The 13248-nt window shown below is 41.7% G+C and overlaps 1 protein-coding gene across 2 annotated transcripts in view; it reads right to left on the bottom strand.

The window, feature by feature from the left end:
• IL17RA (interleukin 17 receptor A) overlaps positions 1-13248 on the bottom strand; it is a 395542-nt gene that overhangs the window by 115644 nt on the left and 266650 nt on the right. For both annotated transcript variants that reach the window (XM_069628649.1, XM_069628650.1), the window contains 2 exons: positions 8207-8254; positions 5378-5538 (listed from right to left, as the gene is read on the bottom strand). In XM_069628649.1, coding sequence (XP_069484750.1) covers positions 5378-5538; positions 8207-8254 — 209 coding nt within the window. The remainder of the gene's footprint in view (positions 1-5377; positions 5539-8206; positions 8255-13248) is intronic.

Raw genomic sequence — 13248 nt, 5'->3', positions numbered from 1 at the left:
CTGAGCGATTGAACGTTCCTGGGTGCGGCGGAACCTAGATGTTTACTGCGCTTTCATTGATTTTTCTGCCGCTTTCGACACTGTATGTAGGAACCAGCTATGGCGCAAATGAGCTGAATGAGGGATTCCATCTGGTTTGCTCCGAATGCTTATGCTACTCCACGCAGACACATCAGTTAATGTACGTCTTAATGCATTGGGTAAACTATCTACATCGATGTCTACCAAACGTGGCGTTAAGCAGGGATGTATAATAGCCGCCACACTCTTCACTCTTTACTTGGCTGATATGATTGCTTCCTTTAACATCCATGCTGCCAACCCCATTAAGATTAAGAATGTGGCCTTGGGTTGGCTAGCTTACGCCGACGACCTCCTACTTCGACTATATGCCAGCTGGATTACAACTTATGCTGAATGCACTAGCCACATATGCGTCTAAAAATTGCCTCAAGATAAACAATTCCAAAAGTAAAATCATGGTTTTCACACAGAAATTGAGGCTCAGGCATTTACAATGGTCCTTATCTAATGCACCACTGGAGCAAGTCTCATCCTACAAATATTTGGGTGTAATCGTCGATGACAAGCTCAAATGGGACCTCCACTGGTCAGAGGTAAAATTGAAATATGAGACCTCGGTGAATGCGTTAAGTGTATTTATTGGTCGCAACAATGGTTATAGTGCATCGGCAGTATTATCCATATACAACTCGAAGATAATAGCAATGCTGTCCTATGCAATAGCCGTCTGGGGCCATACATTTAAAAAAAGTTCTCATTAGATTTGAAGCTAAATTATTAAGGCGACTATTTCGACTTCCATAATGCATAAGTTTAGAATATTTGTACCTGGAGTTCAATATAAAGGGCATCTGGAAGGTATACATAACCCAATGCGTAATGTTCTACCAACCTTTGATTACGGTGTCAACCGATATGATTATTGTCCCATATAGACATGCTTTCTTAAATCTAGATGATATCTCACCGATAGGTATATTTGGCATTTGAAGCATATTCATTGTAAGTGGCTATACGAAGGTAGCATTCCATAGGTTTCTGCTGACATCAAATATTGGCTAAAGAGGAAAATAAATGAGTGCTTTTCTACAGAATATGCTCCACCTAGAAAGCCTAACGTCTGCCACTGAATACTGTCAGCAGAGATGGCTTTGTAAATCCACTCCGAAATACATTTCGGTTTATCCTAGTCCAAATATTTTTCGCAAGTACCTTCTGCTTAAATTTAACGCATCAGTTGCGCTATCGCCAAAAAGTTGGATGAACAATATAGCATACAATCATAAATATTGTCAATTATGTGGTAATTTCATTGAAGAAACATTGTTCCACCTAATCACTGAATGTGAAAGTCTTAATTGCCTACGCATGAAATACTTTAAGTCACATAATGCTGCAAAGGTGATTGACATCCCTCTATTATGGCTAGAATTTTTACATGGCGATGATATTAATTTAATATACTTCACTGTCAGATTCTAAATGCATCTCGTACAGATTTTTAAATGTTTATGACAGGTATTGCGTTAATTGTGCTAAACTTTTAAAAGTTTGAATGTGTATTATATGTTTTAACCTGCTCATCCTCAATATTGAAGGAATCTTAAACTGTGTTGTATGAAATGTTATACAAAGCTTTTGCTACAGGTAAATCTAATAAATCTTATCTTACTATAATCCCAATTGGTTTGAATTCTCTTAATTAACATAAAACTGACAGATCAGCTTCCCTCCAAGTTTAAACAAAGGCGGTTCCAATTCGTTTTTCCTGTGGTTTCACTTCTATTATTCTTGAACTCTCCACAGACACCTTAAACTTAAACTAAAATGAAGCTTGGGTTTCCTCTCCTTCAACTGTACGGTACATTAAATGATGGGCAAACCCACTGTTTATTTGTACAGATGTGAACACTGAATAACAAGAATTGGCAACTAGTTAAACGTTTGTTATGAAATTACAAAATGTTTAAAACGCTGAATCGAATTCAATAAAACTGTAATGCAGATCAAGGCAGTGAGCCCATGTTTTGTTCAGAGTCCGATCTAATATTTAAGCAGCCCAAGGAGTGGGCTCGAAGATGGTTGAGGATGCGGATAGAAACCAAATACATACTTCAAACAAACTGGCTAGCCAGTGATGTTGGGTTCATGTGTGGGAGTTGCTCATCCACTCCCGCCCCTCAATTTTCCCCTAAATATAATATCACACCACACTCCATCTTCCCCCCTCAGCCACAGTACTGTTTCGTCACCCTCATTTAGTGTTACCTCACCAGCTCGGTCAGAACTATAACACCACCAACAGTACTATGAATAGACTACCTTCCATCATCATCCCCACCAACTAACCTCCAAATCCTTTCAGCATCTCTCTCTTGGCTCCAACAACTCACTCATGCTTGCTGTGACGAATCACTACGGGTCGTCACTTTTCTCCCCATGGGGGAGTCCTTTCCCCTTTGACTTGGGAGGTGCGGTTGCTACCCAGTAGTCCCTCTAGGCGTGGTATAATGAGGGAGGACCTCATGGGAAGGGACTTCTTCCTTGGGGATGATAATGTTCACCTAGGGTACATGCCCTTAGATTATGTCACACCCCAAACCTACCTAGCCCAGTCCTCTAGCCCTATCCCTCCCTTAGAGGACCCAGTCCTGCATTATTGTAGCAACCCGACTAACTGCGCCTAAAAGTATTAGGACGAAGAAGATCAGGGGACACATGAAGAGTACTAAAGGTCCAAGTACTGGTACAAGGTGGCCCCGGGGAGGCAGTAAGATTATGCTGTCAAAAGGAACAAAGGACTACTTTATTCCAACGAGCAGGATCTTGCTACAGTGTATACAAATAGGTAATAGACTGTAAAATGTGTCTAGCTCAGCCGTATCAAGCACGGCAGTATCCAGTCCAGTCGGGAGAAGCAGCAGAGGCGGAGTCAGACCAGCACAGGAGACTCAAGCACTGTCAGACGACCGGAGAACAGAAGATGCTGGCGAGGAGCTGTGGGAGTACATTGGGGGTTCTGCTGAAGCGAACCTAGGCAAAAGACTGGGACGGAGCAAGGAGCCGCGGGAGAGACTACAGAGGTTGCGCACAACCGAGGCAGCAAACACCACAGACCAGTGAAGCCGCTGAAAGACCCACAGTCCCTGGAAGCCCCAGTGACGTAACAGGAACCCAGACAATGTATCAGGAGGTACGGGAGACCCGAAGGTGACAAGGGCACAGAAGATAGGCTGATGCCAGAGACTCTCCTTAAGTAGGGAGCCAGCTACCGGGCTATGCCAGAGAAGAGTCTGGGACCCCAATAGTGAAAGAGTATCAGGAAATATTCCTTGGCGCAGTGGTAACGAGGAACACACTGGCCACCAGAGAAGGGTCTGGGACCCTAACAGTGAGAAAGAGAGCATCAATCTTCATCGGTGCAGTGGTAATGAGACCACCACTGGACACCAGAGAAGGGTCTGGGAGCCCAACAGTGAGAAAAGAGCACCAGAGGAAATCTCCCTCTGTGCAGGGATAACAAGCCAACCAATGAAGGTCTGGGATCCAAACAAGAGTAACAAGAGAAAGAGTAGAACCAGAAAAACAACTGAACATCAGAGAAGGGTCAGGGACCACATTCAAAGAGAAACAAGGATCCAGTAGGAGTTACTACTGAACAGTGACAGAAAGGAGCTCACATGTCATCAAGGAAAGGTTTGGGATCTCACAAACATATAAAGAGTATCAAAGTTATGTTTTGAACCTTTGTACAGAAAACCCATTAAGGGCACCAGGGGAAGTGAGTCATTCCCCCCTGGTTCAAGAGATGTTTGAAAAATCCCATAAATACGAGGTAGTCATTCTCCTGGTAAAGAGACTTGGTTTCTGTCAGAGATGCCAGCGGCAGGGAGTCATTCTCCCTAGCATTGTTTTGTGGGACACTTTGAAAATAATTAACACCATCAAGAGAAGGGAATCATTCTCTTGATAAAGAAAGTCAAACTGTTTCCCATGAGTTTTATGATCCCGACGCCAGGGGAAGGGAGTCATTCCCTCTGGCCCTTGTTGTTTCAAAGAACAAATATTGTTAGTGAAATCATGTACTACGAGAACGGAGCCCTTCAGAATTATAGGGCCTCATTATGACCCTGCCAGTAGGGGTTTAACGGGGCCGGTAGAGCTGCTGGCCCCGTTAAACCCCTACCGCATCATTACGAGGTCCGCTGGTAAAACCAGGCATCCTTAGCGGGTCCCATGAGCGGGCCAGCATGCTAACAACGGGCCCGTCATTAACGGCCCCGTTGTTAGCATGCTCCCCATTCCCATTGAACCCAAGGTCGGATTGGCCCGGTATTTCCCCATTTAGAGAACCCGGATCCGGTACCCAGGAATGGGGGTAGCCATGCCGCAAGTAGCAGCATGGCTACCTCCATTCTTGTAATGAGGCCCTAGCCTTTCTTAGTTTTAGTGTAAGGGATAGAGTAAGGTTGACACAGAACAGTAGAACTTTCATTTGACAAACATTCTAACAATTTCTTTAGTTTTAGTTCGAAGCAGGGAAAGCCCTCTCAGAGATAGGGATAGTTAGGAGGTTTTCAATACAATAAATACAAGTTTATGACCAAAACAATGACCCCTCCGTGCCAGTCTCCTTCTTCTAAGCCCTTAAATTGCATACCCTACACTTGCATTCTCAACACTTTTCCTCGCCCTGCCATCCCTCTCGCCCTCACCACAAAGGCACATAGTACCATACAAAACTCATGAACAGAGTCCTGCAATGGAAGCATTCATCAGTAGTACCAAGTGCTACATATCCAATCTATCTTCTCACTACAGCATTCATAAGTCACAGAATAACGAAACCCCATCTTCCTGAGCATTCAAAACCATTACCGGAGACATAAAAGAACAATCCTGCATCAAAACCGACATCTAGGATTCATAAAAGGTCTAATGCCTCATCCCCTTGTGTCACTGACATCACTGGAATACAAGGCACAAGTGAACAAACGTCCCCCACAATGACAGCAAATCGTGGAACATGAAAGTCTGAACTTGCGGAGCATGTATCGCTCCCCGTGATAGAAGTACTTAATGTTCAAAGGAATACAACTGTACCCCATAACAGAGCATGATAAGTACTTCATTAGAGAAGCTTCTATAAGGTCACCCACTTACAAAGAACCATGCTTTGCCACCAACAGCTCCAAGAAGCCACAAAAATGATGAAAATTGCACGATATAAAATGTGCATAACACTATAAACAGGTTTCTGAATCAAACAGCAACATGTGAAGTTGTATCTTCCAATTCCCGAAATAGCAAAGTTGAAGGACATGGGGAAAGAAGGAGCGTTTATTTACATTACCTGTAACACATGCTGAACCACTTCATTGCAGATTGATTGCGGCGGGGCACATCTGATCACATTGATATAATATTTAGAGGCAAGGTTTGAGGAAGTGAAGGATACATTCAGGCTGGAATCTTGCCATACATCCACAATGATATTCGGCTTCCATCTGCTGCCTGCACAAAGAGCAACAACACAGAGTACACATGAATTGTCACACAGAAAGCAACTTTTACTGGAACCAACCTCTATGCAAGTAAGCAACTGGTACATCTAGTATGTAAGGGAGACAGGATATCAAAAGTATGACACTGACACAAGCGTTACAAGTTTGTTTCAAAACCTTGATTAAATTCTTGGGGTTTGGAAAAACTACTTTGCCCTATAGCTATGATGGGAGTAGTCTCTACCATCAAATAATAAAGAAAACACAGTCCTAGTCAGTAAAACCTAAGGCCTGTCCCATCTCTTATACAAAAAGTGTGTAAAAGGGACTGTGCATGCAAAGGATAGTCAGTGTTACAACATAACAGATCAAAGTGGCCGAGTCAGCTCTCCTCCCAACGTTGGACAGCACGGAGTAAGGCGGCCCCTGTAAACAGGATGACACACTCTGGTTCTGGTTATCAAAAAAAGGCAGTTCAAAACGTGTTTCGAGGCCCACTTGGCCTTCTACGTTAAAGTCATTTATTCCAGTTTTCGAAAAGTTATTTTACAGTTCAACAAAAGTTCACGTAGGTCTCCCTCTGTCGGGCTCGGACCTCTCAACACAAAGTACCTGATTCAACATAGATCTCCCTCAGCCGGGCTCTGACCTCGCAGTCACAGCACTTGCAGGGGTTCCCTTCCCCACGCTTCATTCACATTAGTTAGGGGTTCCCTTCCCCTAACTTATTCCATGGTTCCGGTCTCCCTCAATCAGACTCATACCTATCACTAATGTTGAAGACTTTCAAATGTGCAAGGCTTTTACCATAGACCTCTGCAGGACCACTTCGACTTTCACTTCAGCTCTCCCTTATGTTATTGGCCCCAGTATCTCTTGGTCCTGGTAGTTCCATACCACAATCAGAAACGTTCAAAATAAATCTTTCTCTTAAAGCAATCACCTTTTAGCTCCCCCTTTCATCTGGGTTAATCTTGACCACTGCACATTTCAGAGTTCGTTCACTTTGCTGCTTTATAACACATCAAACATTTTGCAGAGACTTTGGAGTGGGCTATTTCCTTTCGCTGGACCACTCCGCTACTCTGTATCACTGGCATCACAGTTATCAGTAAGTTAAAAGTTCACTGCTGGTTTGCTTTCTTTCACATCTCATCAGCATGTGCGCAATCTTCAATTGTGAGATACACTGCTGTGGCTTCCATCTTTTTTTGACACAAACCAGCCTTTCATGTGTTTCGCTAACTTACTTATCGGTTGTGTGCATTTCTTTCTTGTCTCTGCGACTTTTATTCACGAGTCAAGGTTGATACTACAGGCTTGGCTCATCTCCCCAATTCTGTCTTTCACCCGGGAGGGCTGCTGGCATCCTTCAAACACAATGCAGGTTTCTTTTGGTCTGCGATCGGGCTTTCTCCACGTATTCTTCGTGGTTTCCCCAAGGCAACAACCTCCTAAGGGGATATTCAGGGTTGCCCTACCCTTCACTCTGGTCCCTCAATCGGTCGTCCTGTTCCAGTGGATTCGCCTTCACCTCGGAAGATCTGCTCCTTCTCGTGCCTCAACTTTCTCAGAGTGTGTCTGCATGATCCACCTTTTATCTGTGTGGTGGGAGCTAATTGGTATCAGATGTATGTGATTAAGGTCAAGTGCCTTACTTTTTCCTGACCTGATTAACGGGACATGTCCAATGAGATATGTGTTAGCCTCTTTACTCTCAGTCGTCCTGTTCCTCGGCCCAGTGTTTGTGTAGAAAGGGGGGGGGGAGTTGGAACGTGGGAGAATACTAAAAATAGGATGGAGCAAGAGCGCGGGAAAGGGGGTGGAATACCGCGTCTCACCATCGGTTGCCTTAACCCCACTACCTGAAGATCCCCCACCCAGGTGATCCTCCTGCACTGGGCAACCGCCAGGGTCTGGATCCAAAGGCGATGGCCGTGCCCTGGCTACCTGAGAGAGATTCTCGTGGACTAATAAGTGAAAGACCCTTTGGTTCCTCACAAGTGCCTAGCTACTGAAACAGTAAACCATGAAAAAAATTTTGCGTTCACAATAATGCTTCTTACATTAAAAGATGGCGATTGTAACATGAGGTTTAATTGTTGTAAACTGGCCTTCATTACATATATTATCTATGCTTCCAAGGTAAGGCCTGAAATGACTATGGAAAAAAGGCTAGAGTCAAAGCTTAGCATGTGAACCTAGCTTTTCAACTGCTGAGACAAACAATTGATCGTTTCCATCTAGTGATGATGAAATTATGCTTCTGTCCTCCTCTGCCTCCCCCGCACTCTATGGAACCACTGGCTATCCCCAGACTTCTGATCCTCACAGTACTGCCACATTCTACTTTGTTTAGCATTACAGTTTTGCTTATTTTTTATTTTTCCAACCAAATTACAGTATTATAGCTTTCTGTAAATTGAGAGTGGGCTTGAGTGTTAGAAAAATACAGCAAATTTGAGGATTCTTGGGTGGATCAAGACTGCCATTCATACAAAAACATTTTGGTAAAGTACTTTTTGACATTTTAATTCAGACTAAAACCTTTTTCAATTACACACATTTACAAAATAGGGTTAAGAGGTTTTAGCTCAGACCACAGTTAATATACAGATCTTAGAACATGTGGATTACATTCCTCTCCTCCCTAGGTTCTGCTGAGCTGTTGTCATTACCTTGCAGTTCACAAGGCCTGGTCATCATCATGTCATTGTGGCTGCAACCTGGGTAGGGAAAGAAAAAGTCATCATGGTATTGCATATTAGTTATCACTTAAGGCAAAGATGTTTCTCTTACGAATAATATAAAACCAGGTTAAACATTTTGGTACAACAAGGATGAATACACATAACACAATTATTTCATTCATAGAAATAGGCAAGAGAGGGCCTAAATTATATGACTAAGTGTTCGGCCTGGTTCTGAGGATTAGGAGTGAGGTGACTAAGGAGGTTGGGTATCGCCACTCCTGCAGCGATACAGGACCCGGGGCGATGTGGGGAGGATCCCCAGGCCTACTCTGCACAAGGGACCTGTCATACCATATCTATTGAACAAAAAGAAGAGACACATACATACTCAATAAACATAACATGTTACCCTCAGACCTCGAAACACTACCAACAGCCACTTAGCAAATGTGGGCTGTGTATGATCTAATTAATAACATACGACCAAATTTATAAATAATCAAGTTTTAATACAATTACTTATTCATATCACAAATATCAAAAAACATTAAAAAAAACAAATATATACCACATGAAAAAGTATACAATGTAAAAAGTAGTTTTTCCACCACACAGAGTCAGGTTCATCAATGCTTGAAACACCAAAACGCAATAGCAACTTAATTTTCTCTTGCTTCCTACTGCGTAAAAATAGCCCAACTAAGTTTCTGTCCTTGATGTTGTAAATAACTGGACATTCTTCAGGGGCAGAAGTCTGTCTTGTGCTTTCTGTAGGATTTTCTATTCTTTCCTTTACGATTCCAGTTCCTATAACTGAGGGTACATACAAACATATACACATTACTACATGAGCATTTTTGGTTCATTTACTAAACCTAGCCATCCCTAATCACCACTAGGGTGCACCAAGTACACAATTCATAATATACCTATGCCAAACAACTTGTCGCAATAAATGTTTACAAGTTTATTAACAATTACAAATATTGTTATTCACCTAAGTAATAGTAAGGGGAGTTCGCCTATACCACACCAAACCTCTTAGGAACGACTAAGTCCCCCATGCCGCCACATGGACGGTTTCCCATAAGCCTCACTCTGCCTAGCCCAGGGAGAGGGCAAAAAATATGCGGTTTAAATCCTCACCTAGGACACAGAGACCGATCACCTCTTTTCTTGAGGACAAATTTAATTTTTCCTGAATGCAACACCTCCAAAACAGGTCACTTGTCAGATTTTTCATCCATGGCTCTAATACACAAAATGAGATTCTATGAGTTAATGGGAATTGGAGAGTGTAATCTACCTCCCCCTTCAAAGAATGCCAAATGCCTTACCTTAAAGAATGATATTACCAAAACCCTCAATCTTCGGGTCCAACTTTCATATGAGTAGGTCCCTTTCCATAAATGGGTGGGTCAGGTTTTTGTGCCTGGTCTGTAGAAAAAACAGACCCATCTTTAAATTGTATTCAGAGTCCCTCGCCTTGTAATTTACAAATTCAGGACTTCAGTCCCATCTAAGCATTAAGCTTACCTCTAGTAAAAGAACAGCATGCCTGTGGAATAAATTCAGCAGCTCTGCATACAAAATGTTCCCGAGATGCGATCGTATTAATGCCTCAAAAACGCCCATCTCGTCGCGAAATGCGAGCGGAAGGATGATGTCATTGCGTACCGCGATGATGTCACAGTATCCCGTGCGTCGTATTCTCATCGTTGTCTTGGTGACACGTTACTCAAACTGTCAGAAAACCACAGACGGGTTCTATTGGCTGCTGTACTACATTAATCTGACTTTAAAAGCCCCTAATTGCCATTTCTGCATGAGGCTTATCTGATCCTGTAGATCATATTTGACCCGACCTGACATCCCATGGGATCCTGGTTGAATATATATTCAACATGCATATTGGGTTTGTATGTACCCTCTTTAAACTCATGGTAATAAAATGTACATTTATTGTATAGGACCCAACAAGCATTGAATGGCTGAAACTGTTTCCTCTTTTTTGTAATTAGAATGAGGAACCCACCAAAGTATTTTGAGAAAGCATTATTGGTTTACATTCTTTTGTCACACCGCGAGTTCTGATTACACAATGATGCCCACTGCGACCCCCATTGCCATTGTTACTGTACAACAATAAGATGACCACTGTGCATATGTCTCATTGTCCACAATGATGAGGACAATAATGCCGCCCGAGTCCCCTATTGCCATTGTTATTATACACAAATAAGATGACCAATGTACATATGTCTTATGTTTATATGTTCTCCCTCACAAATAAATGGGACAGGATGTCATACCATTCCATTAACAACCCATGTTCTTTTAAGGGGCCTGCAGACTGAATCGTGGGCAGCAAGCGGGCATAGCAACTATCATGCAGCGCCATAGCTTGAGGGAATAAGACAGAAGTGCTGGCCAGCATACCTTTTTTTGAGCCCCACAAGGAGGACGTCTTGCTGAAGAGCAACTTGTTGAAGTTGAATTATTTATATTTATAACTAGTGGAAAAGCTGTGTAAATGGGCAAATGTGCATAAAGGAAGCCATTTTCAGAGTGTAAATATATTATGTGGTGTATTTTAACGTAATTAATGTTAATAGAAAAAAAGAATTTGTAAAGGATCTTGCTCTTTTTACGTGGAGGATTAATAAACAAACAAAATCTCACAGAATCCGTTGAAAGTTCAACATAGTACATACGGCCAATTGTATCTGCTCCTCATTGTTTTGGATTCCACTCATGAGCTTTGGACTCAAATATATAATACTGAGGGATGTCAGAGTAATACAACTCACGTGCAGCATGATTCGAAGTAGACATGAGATTAAAAAATAAAGTATATTGAAGTCAAATAAAGTTTAAAATGTGCATGAATAATATGGATGTAATAATACATACAAAGGCATTACAATGAATAATTATATAATACATTAATACATTAAAAAAGTAATTTATTTGGTTAGCGAAATAGTGCTTAATCAAATGAATTTGTGTTTTTTTTAAATGTATATATTTTCTTAGTGTATGCAACTTGAAGTATGCTGTTACAGTGGTATCTCTGTCTTGGGATTTTCTGCAGCTATTTGTATGTTATCATTGGCGAAATACACATTTTGCTCGCCTGGAAGATGAACTTGAAGTCTTATTGTTGTATGAATAAGGCAACAGCTCCCTCTAGCTGTGATAACAGATGAAGCGGGCAGGATGGCTTCGAAGAAACATACATCTGGACTTTTATTATATAGTAGATGATAGGATATACATTTTGATTTTTGATTTCCACACTATCTGTTCCTTGCCCTGAATTGAGGGGTGGGATTGTATAAATGGAGATGTTAAATTGGTATGCCCCATCTGCGTGAACCAATAATAAAAAAACAAATATTTCTACATAAGTAGGCCATTGTTTTGCTGTATTGGATAACAGAATGTGCACAAGAGCACACATGTGAGAAATTTCATTAGTGCATGGAATTTGATGCTCCACTTCGTATGATCTCATAGAAAGTACAGGCAGTGTTGGTAATTTGTTTTTTTTAAAACTGAACGTGAGAAAATCGTTTTAAGAAAAGTATGGTCTATATGCAGAGTCTGCCACCTTTGGCTCACCAGATGTTTTGGACTACAAATCCCATCAGCCCTTGCCAGCATTACAATTCAGAAGGATCATAGGAGTTGTAGTCCAAAACATCTGAAGACCCACTTGATTATAACTCTTGAACATGCGATAAAGTGATCAGAAATGAGGCATGATTGAAAGCGAGGGCCCTGATATCTTCGCACAGCAGCGCCAGGTAGATGAGCCCCTTCAAAAATTGTACATGACCTCCACAAGAGCTGATGAAAAGAATCTTGGCACATCTTTTAGTTTACCTTCAAGTGATGGATAACAGGTTGGCAAAAAGCTCACACAATTGTACACAAAATAGTCAAGAGGCCTCTGCAGAATTAAGAAGCCAAGCATAAAGTCACACAGAGAAATTAAAGGCCAGAATAACCAACCAAGTCATCCATACTTAAGGCTAACAAAGTCTTTGTAAATATAAACATTAAATTCAGACAGAGCGAAGATGACAATGCAGAATGTATAATGAAGCAGATTGACTCACAGACATAATTCGATCTGCTATACAAAATATAATAATCGTTCAGAAACAAAGAGCTCAATTAACTCATGAGAAAGATGCTGCTATTTAGCAAGTACACCAGCTTACCTCGCAACTGACATGCGCAAATGCAAGATGGTCAGAGTAAGGTGGCTACGCAAGAAATTATACAGAGAATAGAAGAAAATGTACCATCGAAAGAAAGCATTGATGCACAGCGAAAAATCTTGATGATGCAAAGTCAGAGATTGAACACATGAAGAAAGAATTAATTAGCTGGCACCCTATTAGCCAGGAGTCAGCAGATGAAACACATTTACCAGTAACAAGGTGTCCCGCTACAGAAGGAATTACAAAATTTGAAAGAAGCACTGGCTTCCAAAGCTATGGCATTTGTCAGGCTAGTTTGAATAACTCTAGGAAACAGGGAGTACAAAGTAAAACGCACATAATAATTCAAATGGACCAGAACGCTATATTGAGACAAGAAATTAAAGATGTCCATGCGACTTTGGACTCTGCAAGTCTAAAACTTGCAGAAAGATCAGTTTCACAGAAGAGGGGAGATTGTCCACTATTCCTGAGGCTACCTCTACATTACCAAAACATTCCCAGAATCATGCTAGCAGTGTTGGTGCACATTTCCGTGTCAGATACAGAAGAATACAAAGAACAAACATTATGTCAGGGGTGAACAGGAGAGGGAGTGAGAGTACACCCAAACAGAGAGTTAGTGACTCAAGAGATGAAAAGGAGTTAAAGGAACAAGAATTACAACGCATGAACCAACAGAAAAACCATTTAGCCCACTTGGCTGGCGTAGAAAGACAGAATATTCAACCTAAGAGAGCATATTATGGTGATGCTCCAGAACTCCTAGGTAGATGGAAAAACACAGTTTGAGCG

This window comes from Ambystoma mexicanum, chromosome 12 (assembly GCF_040938575.1).
Source record: "Ambystoma mexicanum isolate Mex_15411 chromosome 12, UKY_AmexF1_1, whole genome shotgun sequence".
Classification (NCBI taxonomy): Eukaryota; Metazoa; Chordata; class Amphibia; order Caudata; family Ambystomatidae; genus Ambystoma; species Ambystoma mexicanum.
The sequence above is the reverse complement of the archived record's forward strand: the minus strand, read 5'-3'. Positions and strand labels throughout refer to the sequence as shown.